We start from the raw sequence: 23,262 nt of genomic DNA, 5'->3' as shown, positions 1-23,262 counted from the left end.
TAGAGTTACCTATGTTTTTCCAAGACCCAGACTCTGTGGCAGAAAGAGCTCTACACACATTAGATGTTAAAAGAGCGCTTCTCTACTATATAGATAGGACTAAATCTTTTCGAAGAACAAAACAACTGTTTGTGTCTTTCTCTCCACCTCATAAAGGCAACCCCATCTCTAAAGGTGGAATTGCAAGGTGGATTGTAAAATGTATACAAATATGCTATCAAAAAGCAAAACGTATATTAATAGTTCCTCCTAGAGCGCACTCAACACGCAAGCTAGGAGACTCTATGGCTTTCTAAAGAAACATCCCCCTAGAGGACATATGCAAAGCAGCAACATGGTCTACAACACACACCTTCACTAAACACTACTGTGTTGATGTGCAAGCCAAGCAGCAAGCTGCAGTAGGCCAAGCTGTCCTTAACTCTTTCAAACTACTGCAACAGATACAGGTGACCACCGCTAGGGGAGACACTGCTGCACAATCAATGCTAAGTGTAGTATCTGCAGCTCATTTGCCTCGAACGGAAAATGCTACTTACCAGTATGCATCTGTTCTTGGCATGTAGAGCTGCAGATCACTACACGCCCACCCACCTCCCCGGGACTTGTATCTGTTCCAATTTTATCTTGCTTAGATGCACACGCATGGACATCTTTTTTCTTTACTTCTACTAACTCCATCATGGCAAAAAACTATTTAGGGATGGAGCCGATGCCCATGCGCACTGTTGTCCAAGGGAGGAGTAACCTATCTCGTGACTACAAAGACTTGTTCCAAGAAGACAACAACATGCAATCATCCGAGCCCAACACCAGGTGGCGATCTAATGCTAAGTGTAGTGATCTGCAGCTCTACATGCCAAGAACAGATGCATACTGGTAAGTAGCATTTTCATTATCCAATATTGGTATCTTTCATAGATTCGCATACAACCCACCCTCCTCCTGAGAGAGGCCCCCCTTGCACTCCAGTATTAATATCCACACTTGTGTTGGAAAATCTGAGAGATTCAGCCTTTCTTTGGAAGGTTACTGATTGGTTGTATTTAGGTTTGGTCCTTTTATAGAAAATGAGGTAGATAGGCTATTGAATGCATGGTTGCTTCCATGATAGCCTGTGGAAGTTTTGTAATTACTGCTTTATTTATATAACCGTGGATCTCCACCTTCGACTACGGGGAATGATTCAAGCATGTGAATCTATGAAAGATACCAATACTGGATAACTGCAGTTACAGGTAAGTAACTTATTTCTTATTTAATGTTTCCCTGGATCACATATCCTGTATTGCTCTACCTAGAGAAATGGCACGTTATTGCAACCCTTAGTTAGGTTCAATACAATCAATCTTTTCCTCACAGTCATCACTCAAGGCAGTCTTTCATCATGGTTATCCCGCGGTGCTAACATCATTACATCCAGTGCTTTCAAATTGGTTGTACTGTTTATAAATCATTGCATGGAGGTTGTTTTCAGGTGTCCATTTCAGAATTTTTTATATACCAGTTCCATAATTGTGGAGGTTGCTCCGACTTCCAAATCTTAGCAATCTGGTGCAGTACCAGCAGTATTCTAAAGTCTGCAAACTTAGATTCAGCCTCTTCTTTTTTGGATCGATTTCCCCAATCCCAAAATACAGTTCTCAGCCTTCAATAAATTAGGTCATGCCTGTGACCTCTGTTAAGATTTTTGTGATAGAACTCCAGTGTGACCTCAAAGCCCCACAACTCAGAACATGAACAATAAGTCTGCTTCAGCAGATCCACATCTAAGGCATGCATCCTTGATACATCTGACAGTCTGAAGGGTCAAATAAATCCTATGCAACAACTTATATTGAAACATCTTAAACATCGCGTTAGGAGAGACTACTTCCGGGTGCTGAAACATTTGGGACCATTCTTTACCCACAAACTGTATCTGCAGATCACTCTCCCCCCTGGTTTTTACATTTCCCAAACTTCTCTTAGTCTGGTACAGCAGTGAACAGCACAGCACTGCAACAGCCTAATAACTAACCCATGGGTTAAAAGTGTCTGAAATGTATTATGAGGTGGGGGCTCCATGTTCTGGCATTTTTGTAGGGTTTTTTACATTGCAGATAACTGCACTATTTGTTCACAATTGAGCCTCCCAAATAGTTCATAAATCCGAAAACAACTGGAGCCTATAACCTTCAAATTCATCTCTCAATGCTTCAATCCTTGCATTTTACCAAGTGGTTTCCACTGCGTTAGTAGAAGTATGGTACCATCATAATAGGACTGCATGGGCATCTGCCCGATATGCCGCAAAGACAAACCCAACAACCACGGTTAACAAATGTGTGTACACCTGAGTGTGTTTCATTCTGTTCACCACCATAGGTACCAAGTTCCTCACAACTCCCTGGAACCAAATAATATTGATTCATCCTTGCCAGTTGTGGAGCACTAGTAAACCACCCAGTGCAACTACACTGCCATATAATAGCACTAAATCAGGAACTATCCATGCCACTCTGCACTAGGTAGCTGCATTTTGCATAAAGCAATCACGTGGTAACCTCCTCCCCATATAGTTCCAACAGTAAAGAATTCAGCGTTTTACAAAATCTCCTAGGAATAATTACCCGCCTTTTCCAAACAAATACAACAGTCTGGGAAGGATCACCATTTCAGACAAGCAAATCCTTCCCTTTTCAGATCATGGTAATCTATTTAAAAAATGGACAGACACTGTTCAGCTGGATATTGCCTTTCCCAAATTACACTTGGTAGAGTCCACATCCATATGGTACTCCTGTATACCAAGATACCGAAAAATGACAAATTAGCATCTCAACATTCGCCCCCTCGCACAGTGGAAATAAGCGCAACTTACCATTATTAATTCGGAGGCTCGATATCTACCCAAGCAACTCAAAATTGAAAAAGCAATCGAGCCACGGCCAATGCAGGATTAATAACGTTCAACAACACATCATCTGTTAGCAACAACAGATATCCCCTGTATGAAGCTATACCTCTGTTTAATTCTTCCTCATATTTAGCGGGCAATTGCTCCACCCTAGTGCAAAGAGTAGGGGTAACACAAGGCAACCCTTTCACATAGCCTTATGCTCATGCCATCCGGTTGAAATAATTGTGCAATTCCTAACTACTGCAGAGTACTCATCGTCTCCTCTCCAAAGCCTAACACTTCAACACATGAAACAAGTACTTTCAACCTACTGTGTCGAAAACCTTCTTGCTATCAATGGAAGTAATGGAAGCTCAAAACCCTCCCTAGAATGGGTGATTTAATATATGGTATACGTAGGAAACTGGGTTTTAGTTGGTTATCCCACTTTGTGCCCCATTTTTAGCTACTAGATGCTGATTTTCGACTCTGAAAGTGCACTGAGACCTGCTAACCAGACCTCAGTGCCAGTGATCCTTCCCCAAAACACGGTGTTGTCTAATTGTGCTACAATTGGCTAAGAACGTTAGCACCTCTGTAAGTCCCAAATAAATGGTACACCAGGTACCTAGGGCATGAGTGCTAAAGAGGGTCCCAGAGGGCTGCAGCATATCTTATGCCACCCTGAGGGACCCACACACAAATTCCACACAGACTGCCATTGCAGCCTGCGTGACATGGTGCAAACCATGAGAGAAAGCATGACATGACACACTCCTGTGTCCCATGCCAAAGTAACTGCATCCAATATATGTAATTCACCCCTACAACAAGTATTTGAGCCCAAAGGCAGGTTGCAATATATTTTATGTTAGGACATATCTGCGGAAGCCACAAAAAAACAAGAAATCAGTCCCACCTATGGTATTACCTCTCGCCAGATCCTTATTGACCAACTTAATCTCTACCATTGGTATAGGGGCATCCAATTGTTCTTTTTACTCAGCCATTAGTTTAGGCAAACCTGCCTCCTGAATATACTGCAAAAGCACTGCATTCCCTACCAGAGGAAGAAGCATATCCTAGAGTTGCAATTATTATTGTCGAATGCTTGGTTAATATCGATTTACGTATGTAATACATCACCATTCAATACACGGATTGCCAGTATTAGTTGTGAGTCTGATTTTCCTCTATAATGATCTTTACCTAGTCTGTCCGGCAGCAGCTGATAATTTGTTCTTGGCTCAGTTATAAACAATGCTGTTCAGGTGTCAACAGTGTCACTTTTTCCCAAATCCCGCCACTGGTAGGGTACTACCCTATTAGGATATGTGGGCAACTAGAAAGGCAAGGTGATCCAGAAGAAGACACTGTCACATTGGATCGTTTTCTGTAGTAAGATCTGTTATACCCTTGCTAAGAAGGAACCATCAGCAGTAATTCATGCTCATTTCACCAGAGGAAAAGCGTTGACTTCAGCACAGGACATAGGAGTTCCCATGCCATAGCTTTTTAGTTCAGCAAAATGGGCTTCCCTTCACAGTTTTGCTAAGACTTCTTGTTTGGACTCAAAAGTGAGAAGAGATGGTAATTTTGCTCATTCCGTGTTTGGTTTATCCACTCCTTCAGTCCCACCACCAGGGATGGGTTACTGCTATGGTATCTGTGTAAAACATGAATGTTCTGCAGGTATAAGTATTCTTCCCCCCCAAAAAATTCTTACCTTTGGGAATGATCCTTCTGGTGAATACCCTACCTGCAGATTTCTCCTGGATCCCGCCTACCTTCCTGTTCTGAAAGGTGGATATAGACCTCTGAAAATTAATAAAGTTCCAATTTAGTTCCGGTGTACTACATAGTCTCATTCGATCTGATGCTGTTCTCATCTTTGCCTTTAAGGGCCTTTAAGGGCTCGGAAAAATGGACAAGAAATGGATGTGACAGAGCTGGGGTATTGCTATTTAGGTCCATTGACATCACATTCATGCTGCAACTGACTGAATGGAGCCAGTAACACCCCCCAGTGCAGTAAATGTATTGCAAAATTTGGGAAATATTGTTACAGAGGGTACGTAACTTTTTATCTTCTCGCAGAGTTGGCGGGCCAGGCATATACCCACCAGGTTACTTGATTAATAGGATTGTTTATTTACATGAAGCAAGGGCAGTTCAGCTGTATGAATATATATATATATATATATATATATATATATATATATATATATATATATATATATATATATATATATATATATATATATATATATATATATATATATTTGTGGATTAGCTTGTGGTTATTGTCATTTACCTCATGCGATTCAAGGAGGGAGGTTTATATATAATCGTTTTCAAACAGTTTAAATCTTGCCTCCAGATTTTGTATTTCTAATGAGCATAGTCTTTGCAATCCTTCAATGAAAGCCATGAACTACTCTCCTTGAAAAACCTAAATTGCTCCATAAACACTTGGATGACAATTTAGACTGAAATATTACTTTTTATAGGCCTCAATTTCTTAACTAATTATTAGGTCTTTCAGTAATGTAGGGTATAATCACTTTCCTCCTTTACTGATTAACTTAAGTATCATGTCTAGATCTATTTTTACTGGCACTATTTTAGACACCAAGATTGAGCTAATCTTTATCAAGGGAACTACAGCATTGCTTATAAAAAATAGTCTGATCTTGAAAAAAAGATCTATGCATGTGTCAGAAAAGGAAAAATCTTGTTCTTTTTAATTTCTCTCGTGCCGAATATCTTTTAGATTTGTGCAGCTAGAGCATTCTTGAGTTACTTACAGTGCATTGATCAAGTTTCTCCTCATATTTGACTTACACCAGATTAAAGAATCCCTTTATTGTGACATCGCTGTCTGCAAAACTTTAAAAGTGTACTATGAAATAAAGAAGAAAGGCATCCTGTCCCTTGTGAGGGAGTAGGTCATTGCCAGAGTTACCCTGGAGTTATCAAAGGAACCCTTTACCATCAGAAATGTAGTTTTATCTTTTAAAAGAAAGTAAAGTTCTTTGCATTTAAAAATAGTTACCCCTTTAGGTTAAAAATGTGTCAAGAATTTGTGTGTCAGGATACTGTCTATTCCTCATTCTCTGTTGATCTTTTCACCTCAGGGTTATCTCCTGGAGGCAAATAATTTCAGGCTGTTGTTCAAGAAGGGTCTTCCATTTGGCTAGTATGACTGACTGATTGTTGCTATTCATGTTTAAGAGACCATATAAACAATGTTGTTTAGTCTACAATATGTTTTTACAAGTTAGCTCCAAAGATGGCGATATCCCCCTCCCCACCTGCAACCAACATGTTACCTTAGGTGTAAAGGACAGCTTAAACATTTAGTAGTAGCATGTAGGCCCTTGGCTTACCGCCCCACCCTCTGCTTCCAATTTTTCAGCTTTAAGTTAACTGAAGGACAATTAACAACCTTAACAAGAAAAGCTCTCTAAATTCAGGAAGAGCCTTTCCCCTTATCGTGTCTATACCAGACACCTCTTCTGTGAGCAGTATGGAGGGACTATAGAAAGATTAATTGCAAATCCTGTTTGCCCATAGCCCCCTTACAAACAAAAGAAAAGAGCAAGTAATGTCCTATTGGTAGAGACCCACAGCAAAGCAGGGCTATCTATTCCTAATCCCACATTTGTTGGCATGATCACTTGACAGAGTAGCACACATTCAATGAGTGAACGTCAGCAGTGACACCACATTGTATGCAGGGTCACCGGAATTATGTGATTATGCGACCCTGGTGTTTTTGCATAATTATGGGGTTGGATCTTTTGCCACATAATCTGTTATCTGCAGCATCATTTGCAGATTTTAACAAAAAAACTAAAATTGTTACTAGCTCAAACAGATCATACGTTACTAAAATTGCAGTGGTCTGGTTTGCCGCACAGTGGAAAGCTCTATGTATACGTTGACTGGTCCTCTTTCAGTTGCTTATTACTGTATTTGTATGTTAAACCGGTACTATTAAGGGGAAACCTTTATCCAAGCAATGTTTACATGCGACAAAATGACAACATGATGCAATAATACTACCTCAAAATGTGCTGCATCAAATCTGTTGATTGTGGGCTGGCCTTCTCCCCCCCCCCCCCCCCCCCCGTCCCCCACCCTCCCCACCCTCTTTATGGATTCTCCTTTCCAATCTTATTGGGGGTTGTTCTTCGCCCATGGGAAAAGAGAACAGGTCTGCCACAAAATCTTTAAGGTCCAGCTCCCATAGTCTTTGTGAGGCCTCCATTTAAAATGTTCTGTTGTCTGGAGTGTTTCTCAAGCTGCATTTTCGGGAAGCTGTGTCCTCATTCACTTGAAGTGTTCACAAATGTCTGGGACTTTGCAGTCCCCACCGCCCTGTTTTTGGTTGAGCATAGATTCCAGGTCTATCATGAAGGCAATCACAAAATCTGAATCCATTCTGAAGTTTTCTAATTTAGACCCTGGGTCTTCTCTAGCTTCTCTAAGTCTTTCATTAGATCTCCTTTCAAGTCTTTTCTGAGCCCCTTCTTAAAATTGGGGAGGCCTTCCATCAGTTCAATCTTCACGAGTGCCATGACTGTCTGCTGGGAGAGCTCCAGGGATGTGGTTAATCTGCATCAAAGTGGTTTCAGAAAAATCCCAGTAGTTCGTTTTATGTTGGCATCAAACTGGCTACAAAATTCCCTAGTAGATCCTTGTGTGTGTATTTTTTCAGAGGCATTTGAGCCTTATCAGATCTGCCTCATTGGCAGAATTGAACAGTTAGGAGCTTGATGAGCAGGTTGTATCCTTTCTGAAGGGGTTTCAGTCTAGCGTGACTTTTGTGGAATAGAGACATCTCATTTCCTACGTTGTAAGTGGGCTACAGTCAGCCTTCATGTCAGGAATTTAACATTGATCACTCTTATCCTCCCATCAATACCATTGTCTGTAGTGCCACGTTACTTCAAATATTTCATGGTCATAATGTAATTCTGCTTGATGAGAACTGTAAAGGGTTGCGAAAGGATAAGTGTTGCAAAGTCTGATGTGCTTTTGTCCCCGGAGGGTTCCCTCAGTAGAGGGCTCCCTACCCCATCCACCTCTTCAGCATATATTCAGGTTTTTTAGAGTGCATTCACTTGCGCTGTCTCTGGAAGGAGTTCCTATCACCTCTGTCATTTTTAGGAACTCCTATCCCACTGTACCTCTACAGCGATTTGTCTGCAAGTATCATGATAGAGGAGAGAGAGGGCAGAGCAGGAGAACCATACCCTGCTGGACACTTCTTTAGGCAGCCGTATGTCTTCTCCTCAGTGCTGCGCAGTGCCCATCTTGAGACCACTCCATCTGTGAAAGGGGAATCTTCTTCAGTGGCTCGTATCAGTTGTTTTGGGAGTTGTTTCCTCATGCCATCAGCAGCACACTGTTCAGTGTCCATTCACGCTCCACTCTCTGTCTATCCCGAAATCAGGTAGCACCTCTGACGGCACAGAGACGAAGATTCCTAGGGCTACAGTGGAGCTGAGGAGAAGAGCCTCACACTTGTACTGAGCCATGCCCTGCCCCTTGGTGTCAGCAGTTTAACATCATTAAAAAGTCTTTGGTTTTATAATTAGCTTGTCCTGTGAAGACATTTAAATCTAACCAATTTTGGTTCCTTTCCCTCTCAGGCCTGCCCAACTCAGCACCTGGATACCCTCACGGGTGATTCGCTGCATTCTACAAATTCACATAACATAACCGGAAGATAAGAAAGCAGTAAAAGTCTATAAAATTGATTAGCAATAAAATACTTACATACTACACTGACCCATAACATTGATGAGCAATAAAATACTTACATACTACACTGACCCACCAAACATGAAATGTTTAATAAAGCAAACTGGACCATCTTATTCCTATAGTTAAGCGAACTGACTACAGTAAAAATTAATGTTCTCCCCAGATTGCTACACGTTTGCATTAAATTCTAGTATTGATTTCACATTCATCTTAAAAGCACCCCAAGCCCAAGTATGATGTTGCCGGGTTGTGAAGGCTTTCCGATGCCTAACCATAGTCCAGAGAACTATATTCATGAAAGCCAGATGTAATGGAGGTCTAAACTGTTACACTATCGCACTTCTTTGGGACACCTGAAATTGAAGTTCCAAAAGAGCTTCAAAAGAAAGACTATTGGATATTGGTGGCATATGACTACATAGGTGCTTCTCTGTGACGTCTTCTAGCTCCCACACAGGGGTAGCCTCTGGTCTGTGTAGGGGAGTTATATGATGATCAGAATATTGATGGCCTTGAATGAGCTAGTAGCTGTCATCACCTATGATGATCTAGCTGGTCCATGGGTAGCTGCACCTCTACAATGCTTCTTCCTCTCCAGGGACATGGACCATGACTAATGAGTGTAAGCTTAGAGTATGTGAGGAGTGAAATTGAAACTTTTAACTATCTTAACATGTTTTCAAGCTCAATGAATCTCAATGAGCAATGGATAAGACTAGATAATGAGGACTATATTCTTCCCCGGGCATATGTAAAAAGATGGCACAACTGTTTGAGATAATTTAAGACACATTTGTGCTTGAGCCACCCACCTATGCCACTAGAAGTGCAGAGTAGAAGAAGACATCCTCCAAATTTGGGGTGGAATCCTTGGTTGAATTATCCAATTTTGATCACTGCAGTCTGATGTATGCTGGCAGAAGTTTGTAGGTATTACTACCATTTTCTCCACATCTAGCTGTTCTGTGATAACTTTAACTTGTTGCAAAAGGGGCTAGTCTGAACCTACACAAATGCTGTGGATCCAGCAGTGGTCCTACTGGGTGTACCTATGAAGCATATTAATTTGCTAAAAATAAGGCAGGTGTAGTGATGCTTTTATGAGAAGCCAAGAGCAGTGATAAGAGGAGACAGGCTAAAGGATAGCCTATTGCAGAGGCTTGGAAAGGAAGAAAGAGGTGCAAGGTAAACTGGGCTGGAAAGGAGGATGTGTCCAGTAGTGCGTCCATGTGCATTGGAACAAGATTCTGTCTGATGGCAGCAAAGTTAGAGAGAATTTATTGCTCTTGAAATTTTAAGCAAAATTACTTTAGTCAAAAACATGTGGCATATTGGAATACATTCAGGAGCTTCTCAAGGTAATATTTCAGATTGCAAACGTATTTGAACTCTTTGCCATGAACTACTTTCTGGTATTCCAGTACAAATAGAACTGAAGGAGTTTGTTTTTGTTGCATTCCTTTTGTTGGTGGCTTCTGTTTGCGCTTTGTGTTATATTTATTTTCTGTCTGATCTTTCATATAGCTCCGCCATACTCATGTGCAAGATGGTGAAGCTGGTGGAATAACTCAACAAATTGGGGCCACAAATGTACCACTGGATGCTATTTTCGAACAGGCAAAGATGGTGAAGACGGTAAGTGAGTTTTTTTTCAAGTGTATTTGGAGCCATTCATGTTAGTGAGTCAATAAAAGATGCCTTTGTTACAAACGCCATGTTTGTACATTAAATATTGATTACATGTATTCTTTTCCGGCTTGAAATGATGTGTGTTGCTTCTTGGATTAAAAAACAACATTGTAATAACAGATTGCTAATATGTATTAGTTTGACAGGGAGAAAGTAAAGATACCAGGAATGCTGATTATTGACACCCCTGGCCACGAGTCATTCAGGTAAACTTACTTACACATGTGGAATATTCAAGCTCAATGTTTAATCACAATAAATGTTCTAAATATTAAATCAAATAATTTTTTGTTGTTGTATTGATATGAAACCCAACAGCTTCTTTATTTGTATTTTTGCAGACGTTGGTATTGTGAACAAGGTCAGGGCATTTGTGCAGTACAACATAACTAACAATACCCATTATATAACAAAGTGCATTACTGTTTCCAGATAGTACCACCCTATAAGGCATTTAAGTAGATTACCCCACACCCCCAAATAATTGTGTTGTATGCCAAGGAGTAGAATCGATCTTTCTGAATTTAATGGTATTAAAATCTTAAAACCATTAATCTGACCTCTTCAAGTAACACAATGGAAATACTGTAGTGGTCTGATTCTCTACCTGCATCTGTCTCCTAGTGTAGTCAAATATGTGACTTTTTTCCGCAAACAATTACCCCGCATACCATCACTCTGCAATTATTACACCGCAAATACAATCACCCCGCAAATTATCACAACGCAAAATTTTACAACGACTATGCCTTTATCACGCATGCCACTACAACGCAAAGGCATGCATGTTACAGGTATACTGATTGTAAAAGTTTTAAAGGTACGTGAGAGTACCCTACCCTAGCCTACACCCTAATGTAGTACCCCTGCACAACCCACCCTCGACACAGTCCTTTTCCTACATTTACACTACCCAGCACGACCCCCAACACTACCATAAACCACTTTTCTTCCCTACACAAACACTACAACACTACCTTAATACACTACCCCTGCACGACCCTACACTACACAAACACCACAACACTACCCTAAACCCTAAAACACTACCCCCAGCATGACCCTACACTACACACACTGCACCACTACCCTAAACCCTAAAACACTACCCCCAGCATGACCCTACACAAACACTACAACACTAACCTAAACCCTACTACCAGCATGACCCTACACTACACAAACACTACCCTAACACACTACCCCCAGCGTGACCCTACACTACACAAACACTACAACACAACCCTAAACCCTAAAACACTACCCCCAGCATGACCCTACACTACACAAACATTACAACACTACCCTAAACCCTAAAACACTACCCCTGCATGACACTACACAAACACTGCAATACTACACTAAACCCTATAACACTACCCCCAGCACGACCCTAAACTACACAACCACCACAATACTACACTACACTACAAAATCAATACCCCAGCACAACTCCCCCACCCCTAAAAAATTTGCCCAAACCCCCTTACCTCTCTCTCTAGTCGTGGTTCCACTCTCCTCCTGGTTCCATCTTCAAGAATTCTGTTTTTTTTTCATAACACGAGTGCATTTGCCATACATGCCTTTACAATGTAATTCGTTGTAAAGGCATGCATGGTAAATGCACACGCGTTGTGAAAAAATGCGGAGTGATGGTATGCGGGGTCAAAGACCTCACGGAGTAATGGTATGCGGACTCCAAGTCAGCGGAAAAAAAGATTCGGAATAAAAGTAGATTACCATTATAGTCATATTCAAGGATGCGGTGCTGTGGTGACTAGTAACATATGCCTGCCACAACAGTCAGTTAATACCTTATTCGTAGCATGTATTGGCTGCAGATAAACATGCAATGCTTACACCTACCATCTAGTGTTCGGCTTGGACTCTTAAAGTTGTTTTTCCTCGAGGAAGCTTTATGATTAGCATTGTGCGTCATCTTTCCTCCCCCTCGGGGTATTGCACATATTCAAAGGCTCCTTTGTTAGAAAGTTATTTTCTGCCATCATTCTCTGATGGATTGCGTTGGAGCTCTTGAAGATTCGACGCCTATGTAGCCTACAGTAAAGAAAACTCAACCAGAGGTCCAGTAAACTACATCCAACGGATCTGTGACGCCAGGAAGCGAGTACGCGGTGAGTGACACACACTCGGCAGTCGAGAATATCCATCTCCGGGTGATGGAGACAAAGAAAAAGCTTTTTTGACGGTGTGCTTAGTGCGGGGCCAGTACGCACATTCCATACTCACGAAGTGTGTAATCTTTGCTTATCCCCAGAGCACAAAGAAGGCGAGTTTGCAGGTGGCACATTGCTTAAAAACAAAGAGGTTTCGTACCTGAAGGTGTTGTTACCTGGCATACACTTTGACGCTAGCAGCTGAGGTGGAGTTCTCGCATGATAGCGAGGAAGAAATAAATTGAGGCCGATGCACCAACAGGAGGTGGGAAAGTCATCACCAGCCCCCACTAGTGAAGTAGTGTGGCTCACTGGTTAGAGGCGGCAGACCCGAGAGCAGAGGACGGCCCGGGACCAGGGTTCGATTCCCGGCGCGGCAGGTTTCTGGACCAGGGTCAGCGGACTCGATAATTCTCTCGCCTTGGTGCCCACTCTGATCAGCGATCACACTCGGCAACTCTGGGCATTAGCTTGCCTCATCTTCACTAACGGCCCCACCAGACCGCCGGGGATGCCTGGTCTCACCCTGGAGATACCCATTATGGGACCATCTCTCAGGGAAGCCAGGAAGGGTTTCGCAGCGGTCGAAGCGCCTTGGGACCCTACGGGTAAGTAGTGCGCTATATAAATGCCTATACACATACATTTACACACACTATGACACCTCCTGTTCGTCCTCTGGTGATGAGCAAGGTCCGTTACATGTTGAGGGGCCCTCCTCACTGTCGCTGATTCCATGTCGGGACCAAGACTGAGGCAGCACCATGTACTATGAATACTGTTGACCCACCACTGCCTAGTACAGCTTGCACACACCTCCCCCACCATGCCACCGTGTGCCACAGGCTCAGGTTAACACCGTGAGCATGCCAGAGAGCCAAGAAGGGACGAGAACATTCTCAATCGCAATTGGGCAATAAGGCTACCTCATGGAGATAGTTCCAGCACCATTTGGGCACCGAAGCATAAGTCGGGACCGACAGCCACCCCGAAAGCTACCAAACAGACTTTAACCTCACATAAAGCATCGGATCCGAAGGAACGCTCGGGTTCGAGCATCTTGGAATCGAAACAGCCCTCAACTCCGAGGACAGACAAACACCATGGCTACACTTCAGGACAGAAGAAGAATCATACATCTGGTTTACAAAGCCACACACAGTTTTTGAGGGACCTCCACTGGCTCCAAAGAAACAGAAGACACAATCTCATATGCAACTGAGGAACAGGGCATAGTTTTTGGGGGACTGCAACAATTTATGAACTAAAAATGTAAAGAGGCTGCCAAAACATAGGCATAAGAGCAGGATCTGCCACTGCTTTCACCAAAAAAGGTAGCACTAGAGCACAGGGCCACAAGCCCAATGAGATTTAGCCCACCTGGATCCCCACAAACACAACCACCTCGCCCCATGAAGCAGAAGAGGGGGAGATCCCAGACACCGATTCAGAGGGGACACAAGACACCCACCACACCACAAGCCTGTCGAATGACTACGACGTTGTTATCCCTGACCTTGACACAGAGCCTTCAGTACCATCAAAGGTATAACCCCCAGGTGACTCCTCCTTATATCACAGTGTCCTTGAGAGAGTGGCAAAGTACCACAAGCTCCCAATCACATGTCGGCAGATGGGCGGAAATAGAAACTCGGAGGCCGGATTGGTGGTTGAATAATGGCTGTTTTATTATTAGAAAGACAAAGTGGTCAGGATGAGGTTCGACAAAAGCATCGTTGATTTGGTCCAGTAGGTGATGTACGCCAAGGTTCCCAGTCTAATGCCCGTCTTCTTCCAATATACTGTTTTAGGTTTGCCTTCCTGGAGGGTCTCCAAGAAAAAGAAAGAGCGGTCAGTGGGTTGTTTGGATTTGTATCCGATCTAAATTACCGTCACCACACCCAAAGTGCACAAAGGGAAACGAATAGTTGATAGGTCTTTAAGCAAATAGAAGAATAGGCCCTGTTCAAAAATAAGTTATGTCATGGGACTCTGCTCCCCTTAGAGTGTTAGAGTAACAAAACACACCCATGTAGGAGTAATGTTTTCACCTGTTGGGGAAGTGCAACTACAGAATGTTCTACTGCTCTACGAGTATGTGCCTATGTCCAAATATTTAGACAAAATGCAGCCAAACTGCGGTTATAAACTAAATATAAAAACTCTCCACACTCGAGTTTGTTCAGACCCAATGCGGGCACCATGAGGTCACAAACTAAATATAAAACACCCCACACTCGAGTTCGTTTGTGTAGGTTCGGGAATAGGGGAAGAAAAAACAAAGCAACAAGAATACAATAGACCTCAAACGGTATTTAAGGGAAAACAGGGTGGTTCAGGGATTAAGGGATGTCAGTGCCCTCCCCCCCCCCTCCCCGTCCCCCCCGTCCCTCCCCCTCCCCTGTCGTCCCACTCACCGCGTCTGCCGCAACTCTCCTGAGTTGCGGCGGCCTTCCAGCGACCTCCGGGGGCGTCCACCAGTCCTTGCACCAACGGTTCATGTCCTCCCTGTCTCTTTCGCTTTGAGTGCCATCCTCGGTCGTCTCCCAATATTCCTCCTGTTCCTCGTGGTCTCTGGCGTCTTCCGGGTTCCTCCTCTCAGAGACTCCTTCCTTGCAAGTCTGATCCCTAAAAGCGGGTTGTCCCGCCTCTTCCTTCCCCTTCCCCCTTTCCCATTCGTCAGTCTTCATCTTCTCTCCTGTTACTTCCTGTAGGAGGGCGGGAGTCGGAAATGTTATCTCTTTGCTGTCCGTCTTTTCTTCACTGACGGGATCGGGCTGATCACCGGGAAAAGGTAAGTGTTTCTCTCCCCCTACGTCAACTCCTTTACATCACAACAATGAGGAGCAAACAGATTGCTTGGTTCAGTCACTATCGCGCACTGAGTGCACTGTGCAGGACCCACTCATGAAAGGATACGTACGGAATGTATCCAAAAACATCTTCAGAAACAGTCAAATCCAGGGTCTTAACAAATACAGACCGTCACCAACTGACCCTATATACATACCTCCGGGGTCTGCCAACCGCCCCCCCACTCCCCACCAACCCCTCCTTGCAGACTCCCTAGTCGTCACAACTGCCAGAAAAAGGGCGGCAACACAGGGGACTGGAGAAATGCCTCCTCCGGATAAAGAAAGCAAGAGGATAGATGCAAATGGGTGGCAACTGAACATGCCAACCATTGGAAGATTGCCAACTCAGTGGGACTACTCTCCCGCTATAACACAACAACCTGCAATGAGATACAGGAACTGATTTAACATCTCCCAGACAACTATAAAAAGCAAGGAAAATACTTAGTAAACGAGGGCAGGCAAATATCTAATGCCACAATCAAAGGTGCACTCGACAGGGTAGACACAGCTGCGAGGGGCATCTATTATGCTGCGTAGACATGCATGTTTACTATTCTGGGCTTCAGAGCAGAAGTGCAGCAACACAATCTAAATGTCTCCTTCGAAGGGGAAAACCTCTTCATGCCTGCTGTGGTGAAAAAACAAAGAAGACACCAATACAGCAAAATCAATGGGTGCCTTAAAAACAACACCTGAAAAGTAGCAGCCCTTTCAGGTTTACCAAGATAGAGGGGCCACAAAGACTTTTACCAGTGACACCACCTCATATCAACGCCAGAACAACCAGTAGCTGTATCAGCAGCAAAGCTGTGGCTACTATTTATGCGCAAACAAAAACACCGGTAGAGGCACACCCAATAAGCAGGCCTACATCTGGTGAAGGAAGAAGTAAAGCCATTATTTCTAAAAGGGACTATAGAACCTGTTCCATGGAAATAACTCAACAAGGGGGTCTACTCCCTTTATTTCCTCATCCCAAAAAAGGATGGCTCACTACGACCCATCTTAGACCTGTGTCCCTTCAATCGATACATACTGTCAGAACACTTCCATGTGGTGACATTGCAGGACATAAAAAAGGTACTACAAGAGGAAGATTTCATGACTTTATCTGAAAGAGACACGTTAGTGATAGATTCCTTACCTTAGAATATCCCCAGGCGTCAGACTGGATCGAAAAATTTTGCGTAGCAGTACCCTTGCGCGTCGGTAGGCGTCGTCTGCGGCTCCGCGTCCGTCGTCGGCGTCGTGGGCGCCGTGATGACGTCGTCGGAGTATATAGACGCCGCCTCCGCGTGCTGACGTCAGTTCTTCTTTTTTCCGCGCCAGCCAGCGCAGATCTGGAAAAAGCAGTTCCCTAGTCATTTTTTGACTAACTTTTTGGATCTTTTGATCTATTTCGAAGTCTTCACGACTCCGACGGTGCCGTTAGGGATGCCCGGCTTCAAGCACTGCGACGAGTGCGAACGCCTCATGTCGATTACGGATCCGCACCGCCTGTGCCTGACGTGTTTGGGCGTCGACCATGACGACGAGGCCTGCTCCGACTGTCGGGCCCTCTCGAGGAAGGCCAGGCGGGAGCGGTCCCGCAGGCGACTCGAGATCCGCCAGTCGGCCCCGCGCCGTGTGAGGTCCCGGTGCCGGTCCCACGGGAGGTCGAGGGACAGGTCGCGGGGGCGGAGCCGTCACAGCTCCGGGAGTCGGCGCCACTCCTCCGGGTCCAAGTCGTCAGGTAAGAAGCATAAGAAGTCGAAGAGACATCATCGCTCTTCCGACTCCCCCCGACGCTCGCGCGATGCGGCCGGGGGTTCGGGTGACACCGCCCACGCGGCTCCTCGTGAGTCGCGGGCGCCGCGTTCGGCTCCATACCCCCCGGTCCCTGGGCTGAACGCGACGCCGGAGGAGATAGAGCGCTTCCTCATGGCCATGAGGTCCCTTTCTTCTCCGACGGGTTCCGCGGCGCCTTCGGGCCCAGCGAACCCGTCAGGGGGCCCTAGTGGGTCGGGGGCTGCGACCCCGACGCCGTCGGGTGCTTCGGCCTCGACGCCGCCGGCGTCTTCGACGCCGCCGGCGTCTTCGGCGCCGGCGCCGCAGGGCTCCACGATCCCGACGCCGCCGCTGCCCTTGGGCTCGGCGCCGCAGGGTTCTGCGGTCCCGGCGTCGTCGGTGCCTTCGGGCCCGACGCCGCAGGGTACCGTTCGGCCCTCGTCGGGCGTTGGATCGTCCCCGGTGGACCTTACGACCCCCCCCCGGGGTCGGTCCGTGTGGTGTCCCCTCCGGCGTCGACCTCGGCCGACGCCGTCCCCACTGCCTCCTCTGTATGGGTTCCGGCGTCGGGACGGAGCCTGTCGGCGCCGATCTCGACGCCGGTCGGGGAGTTCCATCCCTATGACCCATCCTCATTCACTTACGACCCTGAGTCTCAGGAGATGGGGGAAGAGGAGGATTGGGAGGGGTCTGAGGACCCTCTGACAAGGGAATGTCAGTCTAACATGGACTGGACAGGAGACCTTGGGGAGGCCAGTGGCCTGGACACCTCTCCAGACCCTGGTTTCATCTCTCCTCCTTCCGTGGCTTCGGAGGAGGGCGCGACATATAGTGTGGTTGTTAGACCTGGCACCTTGGCGTGAGTTTCCCTTCCACTTTTTGCTGGTGTGCCTCCGATGTTTTGCTGGTTTTCCGATACTCAGGGCACTGCGCCACGGCCGACCCGTGCCGCAGTGCAAGTGCTCCCTACTGTAAATTGTACATGTGATTGATGTCCATGATTAGTGCACTGGATTTACTATCTGAAAGAAACACGTTAGTGTTAGATTCCTTACCTTAGAATATCCCCAGGCGTCAGTCTGGATCCGGAAACTTTTGCGTAGCAGTACCCCTGCGCGTCGGTAGGCGTCGTCTGCAGGCGTCCCCTGCGGCTCCGCGTCCGTCGTCGGCGTCGTGCGCCGTGATGACGTCGCTGGAGTACATAGACGCCGCCTCCGCGCGCTGACGTCAGTTCTTCTTTTTTCCGCGCCAGTGGACGCAGATCTGAAGAGCAGTACTCCGGTCTTTGACCAAGTTTTTTCGATTGTCTTTTTCTACTATTGTGCCTGATAGGATGCCAGGATTTAAGAATTGCGATGGCTGTGAGCGCACGATGTCGGTCACAGACCATCACCGCCTCTGCCTCCGGTGTCTGGGCCCCGACCACGACGTGGAATCCTGCGTCGACTGCCGGGCCCTTACCAACAAGGCTAGACGGGAGCGGTCCCGCAAGCTGCTGGAGCTCCGGGTGTCGGCCCCACGTCGGGACCGGGAGCGGTCCCGGTCCGGCCGGAGGTCGAGAGAGCGTTCGAGGGAGCGGTCGCGGAGCCGCGCCGGGCGCTCCGGAAGTCGACGCCACTCGTCATCCTCGTCAGGTAAGAAACACAAGAAGTCGGGGCGTCGTCATCGTACCCCCGACTCCCCCCGACGCTCGCGCGATGCGGCCGGGGGCTCGGGTGACCCCATCCCCGCGGCTCCGCGAGAGTCGCCGGCGCGGCCTGCCTCATACCCTCCGGTCCCTGGGCATGGCGCGACGCCTGAGGAGATCGAGGCGTTCCTCATGGCCATGAGGGCGCTCGCTTCTCCGACGGGGCCTACGGCGCCTTCGGGCCCAGTGCTACCGTCTGGGGGCCCTGGCGGTTCGGGTGTCCCTGCCTCGGCGCCGCCGACGGCTCCGACCCCGGCGCCGCAGGGACCTTCGGGATCGGCGCCGGCTGGTCTTCCGGCCTCCCCGGCGCCGTTGCCATCGGGGTTGCCCCCGACGCCGCCCCCGCGCGGCGCCGGTTCTCCGCTGCCGGTTCCGGCCGGCGGTGGGGTTCCGACGCCGGCTCCGGGCGGCGCCGTCCCCTTACCTTCTCCGACGCCGGACGCGGCGCCGGACGGGCGTCGATCGACGCCGGTCCCGGCGCCGGTGGGGCCCATGAACCCCGAGGAGCCGGTCTTCATCATTGACTCCGAATACGGAGAGGATGAGGAGTACGGTGAAGGTTGGGAGGGGTCCGAGGACCCTCTGGCTCGCGAGTGCCAGTATGACCCGGACTGGACAGGTGACTTGGGGGATGCCAGTGGTTTGGACGACTCCCCTAACCCTGGTTTGATCTCTCCTCCAACCGTGGCATCGGTGGAGGGAGCTGCCTATTCTGTGGTGCTGATGAGGGCTGCCAAGGCCTTAAACCTTGAGCTCCCCGTCGCGGCCGTGAGGCCTAACATCCTCACCGAGGTCTTCAAACCGCAGTCATGCCCTTTGGAGCCTCTGCTGCCGTTTAATGAAGCCTTGTCTGACGTTCTGTTGGGCACGTGGTCCAGGCCCGCTTCAGGTGCGCCTGTTGATCGGAACGTGGCCAGGCGCCACCGTCCTTGTCCGGACGACCCCAAGTACCTGTCTACCCACCCCACTCCTGAGAGTCTGGTGATCCAGGCCTCGACCTCCCAGTCCGCATTCCCGTCGGCCCCGCCCGACCGGGAATCCAAGAGGTATGACCAGTTTGGCAAAAAGGTCTTCTCGTCCATTAGTTTGGGCCTGCGGTCTTGCAACACCGCCTGCCTCTTGGGCCGCTACACCCACTCTGTGTGGGATACGGTCGCGGAGCTGCTGCCAGAATGCCCCATGGAGGTGCGGGCAAAGCTCGGTCAAGCTGTAGCTGAGGGCCGGGATGCAGCGAAATATTCCATTCGGTGTGGTCTTGATACGACCGACTCGCTGGGCAGGGCTATGTCTACGACGGTGGCGATTCGTCGTCACGCCTGGCTGAGATCCGCCAATTTTTCGGCTGATGTCCAAAATACCCTGATGGACATGCCGTTTGATGGCTGTCACCTGTTCGGTGACAAAGCGGACCACGCGCTGGAACGCTTCAAGGACTCCAGGGTCACGGCCAAGTCCTTGGGTCTCTCGACCCAGCGTCAGCAACCGGGTTCGTTTCGTCCCTTTCGTGGCCAAGGAAGGGGCGCCCCCACACGTGCTGCCAGCCACGCGCCGCAACAATCCTTCCAACGCGGTGGCGGCCGTGGAAACCGCCGTGGTGGCGGTCGGGGACAACGGCGGGGTCAGACCACACCTTCCCCCGCAGCATCTACCCCAAAATCCTCCTAGTCCGTGCTTTCGGCCCCATGTGACGCCAGTGGGTGGCAGGGTTCGCCATCACCACGCTCACTGGCGCACGATCACTTCGGACAGGTGGGTGCTGCAAATTGTCCGAAGGGGCTACTCCCTCCCCTTCGAGACCTCTCCTCCAGCCATGCCACCGCAGAACCACCGTGTGTCGGGGGACCACTTGACACTTCTGCAGGAGGAAGTTACGGCCCTCTTGGCCAAGGGGGCCATCGAGCGCGTTCCTGGGCCAGAAGTAGGGCGTGGTTGTTATTCCCACTACTTTCTGGTGCCCAAGAAGGACAAGGGGGGCCTACGTCCTATCTTGGATCTAAGGAACGTCAACGGCTTCCTCCGGAAGGAGAAGTTCAAGATGTTGACGTTAGCTCAGGTCTTGGCTGCTCTAGACCCGCAAGACTGGATGGTAGCGTTGGACTTGCAGGACGCCTATTTTCACATCCCCGTCCTGCCGGCCCACCGGCGTTACCTGCGGTTCACGGTAGGCCAGGAGCACTTTCAGTTTATCGTGCTCCCCTTCGGCCTTACCAGCGCCCCACGGGTGTTCACAAAGGTGATGGCGGTGGTCGCAGCCCATCTGCGCAGGTTAGGGGTTTCAGTCTTCCCCTACCTAGACGACTGGTTGTTGAAGGCGGGCTCGCCCCAGACAGTCGTCCACCACCTTCAGATGACGGCAGACCTCTTGCACGGCCTGGGGTTCTCCATCAACGTGCCGAAATCACACCTGTGTCCCTCTCAAAAGCTCCTTTTCATCGGAGCGGTTCTGGACTCGGCGCAGTTTCGGGTTTATCCTCCGGAACGGCGGGTTCGGGATATTCAGGCTTTGATTCCCATCTTTCAGCCGCTATCCCGAGTCTCGGTCAGGTTGACGCTGCGGCTGCTGGGACTGATGGCTTCCTGCATCCTTCTGGTGCATCACGCCAGGTGGCGGATGCGGGCTCTGCAGTGGGACCTGAAGTTTCAGTGGGCCCAGCATCAGGGCAACTTGTCCGACCACGTCTTGATCTCGGAGGGCACTGCGAGACAACTGCAGTGGTGGCTTACGGACCGCGATTGGGTCAGGGGCAAGTCCCTCTCCCTTCCCCAACCGGAGCACGTTGTCGTGACGGACGCGTCCCTCCAGGGCTGGGGTGGCCACTTGGGAGAGGCAGAGATCAGAGGCATCTGGTCTCCGGCGGAGTCCCGGCTCCATATCAATCTGTTGGAGCTACGGGCGATTCGTCTGGCACTGAAGGCATTCCTCCCCTTTGTCAACGGGAGTGTAGTGCAGGTGTTCACCGACAACACCACCGCCATGTGGTACTGCAACAAACAGGGCGGTGTGGGGTCGTGGACCCTTTGCCAGGAGGCTCTGCGCCTCTGGCAATGGCTGGAACGTCAGGGCGTGACTCTGACGGTTCAACACCTGGCAGGTTCTCTGAACGCCAGGGCGGACGAACTCAGCCGTCGGTGCTCGATGGATCACGAATGGCGTCTGAACTCGGACGTGGCGCAAGGCATCTTTCTGCAATGGGGAGAGCCTTGGTTAGATCTATTCGCCACAGAAGAGAACGCGCAATGTCATCAGTTCTGCGCGTTGGAGTTTCCAAGACGGCACTCGCACGGCGACGCCTTTCGGCGCGAGTGGAGTTGCGGTCTGTTATACGCCTTTCCGCCTATACCACTTCTGCCCAGAGTGCTGAAGAAGATCAGGCGCGACCGGGCCCAAGTTATCCTTGTGGCTCCGGACTGGGCTCGAAGGTACTGGTATCCCGAGCTACTCAGCATGTCAGTCGGTCCCCCGATCCGCCTGCCCCTTCAGGAGGACCTTCTGTCGCAGCAGCAGGGGACGGTCCTCCACCCGAACCTGTCCAGTCTCCACCTCCATGCTTGGAGATTGAGCGGCGGCAGTTGAGGCCATTTGACTTGCCTCCTGAAGTCTGTGATGTTATTCTGGCAGCCAGGCGTCCCTCCACTAAGTCGGTATACGCCTGTCGGTGGAACAGATTTGTGGCATGGTGCACAGCAAAGGCTGTGGATCCTCTTTCTGCCCCTCTTTCGGAGGTTCTTCTGTTTCTTCTTTCTCTTGCCCAGCAGGGCTCTGCTCTGGGCACTATCAAGGGCTACCTTTCTGCCCTTTCAGCCTTTTTGAGGCTTCCTGATCAGCCTTCTTTGTTCAAATCCCCGATTGTAACTCGATTCTTGAAAGGCATCACTCACATGTTTCCACCTGTTCCGTTTGTAATGCCTCAGTGGGATTTGAACCTGGTTCTAACTTTCCTGATGTGCGCTCCCTTTGAGCCCCTTCATTCTTGCCCTCTCCGTCTCCTGACTTTAAAGACGGCTTTCCTGGTTGCCATCACCTCTGCCAGGAGGGTGAGTGAGCTCCAGGCTCTTTCTGTCCAACCTCCTTTCCTGTCCATTCATCCTGACAAGGTGGTTCTGAGGACTAGACCTTCTTTCCTGCCCAAGGTTGTTTCGGCCTTTCACATCGGGCAGTCCATCACCCTCCCTTCCTTCTTCCCGCCTCCGCATCCTTCAAAGGATGAAGAGCGGCTCCATCGTCTGGACCCAAAACGTGCGCTTTCATTTTACATGGATCGCACACGCCAGTTCCGGGTGGATGACCACCTGTTTGTTGGCTACGTGGGTGCGAAGAAGGGACGGGCGGTTTGTAAACGAACCATCTCTCGATGGGTCGTCCTCTGCATCAAAGCGTGCTACTCTTTGGCTCGGAAGGAGCCTCCTGTTGGGCTGAGGGCCCATTCC

The 23,262-nt window shown here is 48.5% G+C and overlaps 1 protein-coding gene across 2 annotated transcripts in view; it reads left to right on the top strand.

The window, feature by feature from the left end:
• Positions 1–23,262, top strand: part of EIF5B (eukaryotic translation initiation factor 5B) — a 697,227-nt gene that overhangs the window by 392,321 nt on the left and 281,644 nt on the right. For both annotated transcript variants that reach the window (XM_086934729.1, XM_086934728.1), the window contains exons 12-13: positions 10,181–10,291; positions 10,484–10,551. In XM_086934729.1, the coding sequence (XP_086790855.1) occupies positions 10,181–10,291; positions 10,484–10,551 (179 nt within the window). The remainder of the gene's footprint in view (positions 1–10,180; positions 10,292–10,483; positions 10,552–23,262) is intronic.

The sequence above is a fragment of the Lissotriton vulgaris genome, chromosome 8, assembly GCF_964263255.1.
Source record: "Lissotriton vulgaris chromosome 8, aLisVul1.2, whole genome shotgun sequence".
NCBI lineage: Eukaryota > Metazoa > Chordata > Amphibia > Caudata > Salamandridae > Lissotriton > Lissotriton vulgaris.
The sequence above is the reverse complement of the archived record's forward strand: the minus strand, read 5'-3'. Positions and strand labels throughout refer to the sequence as shown.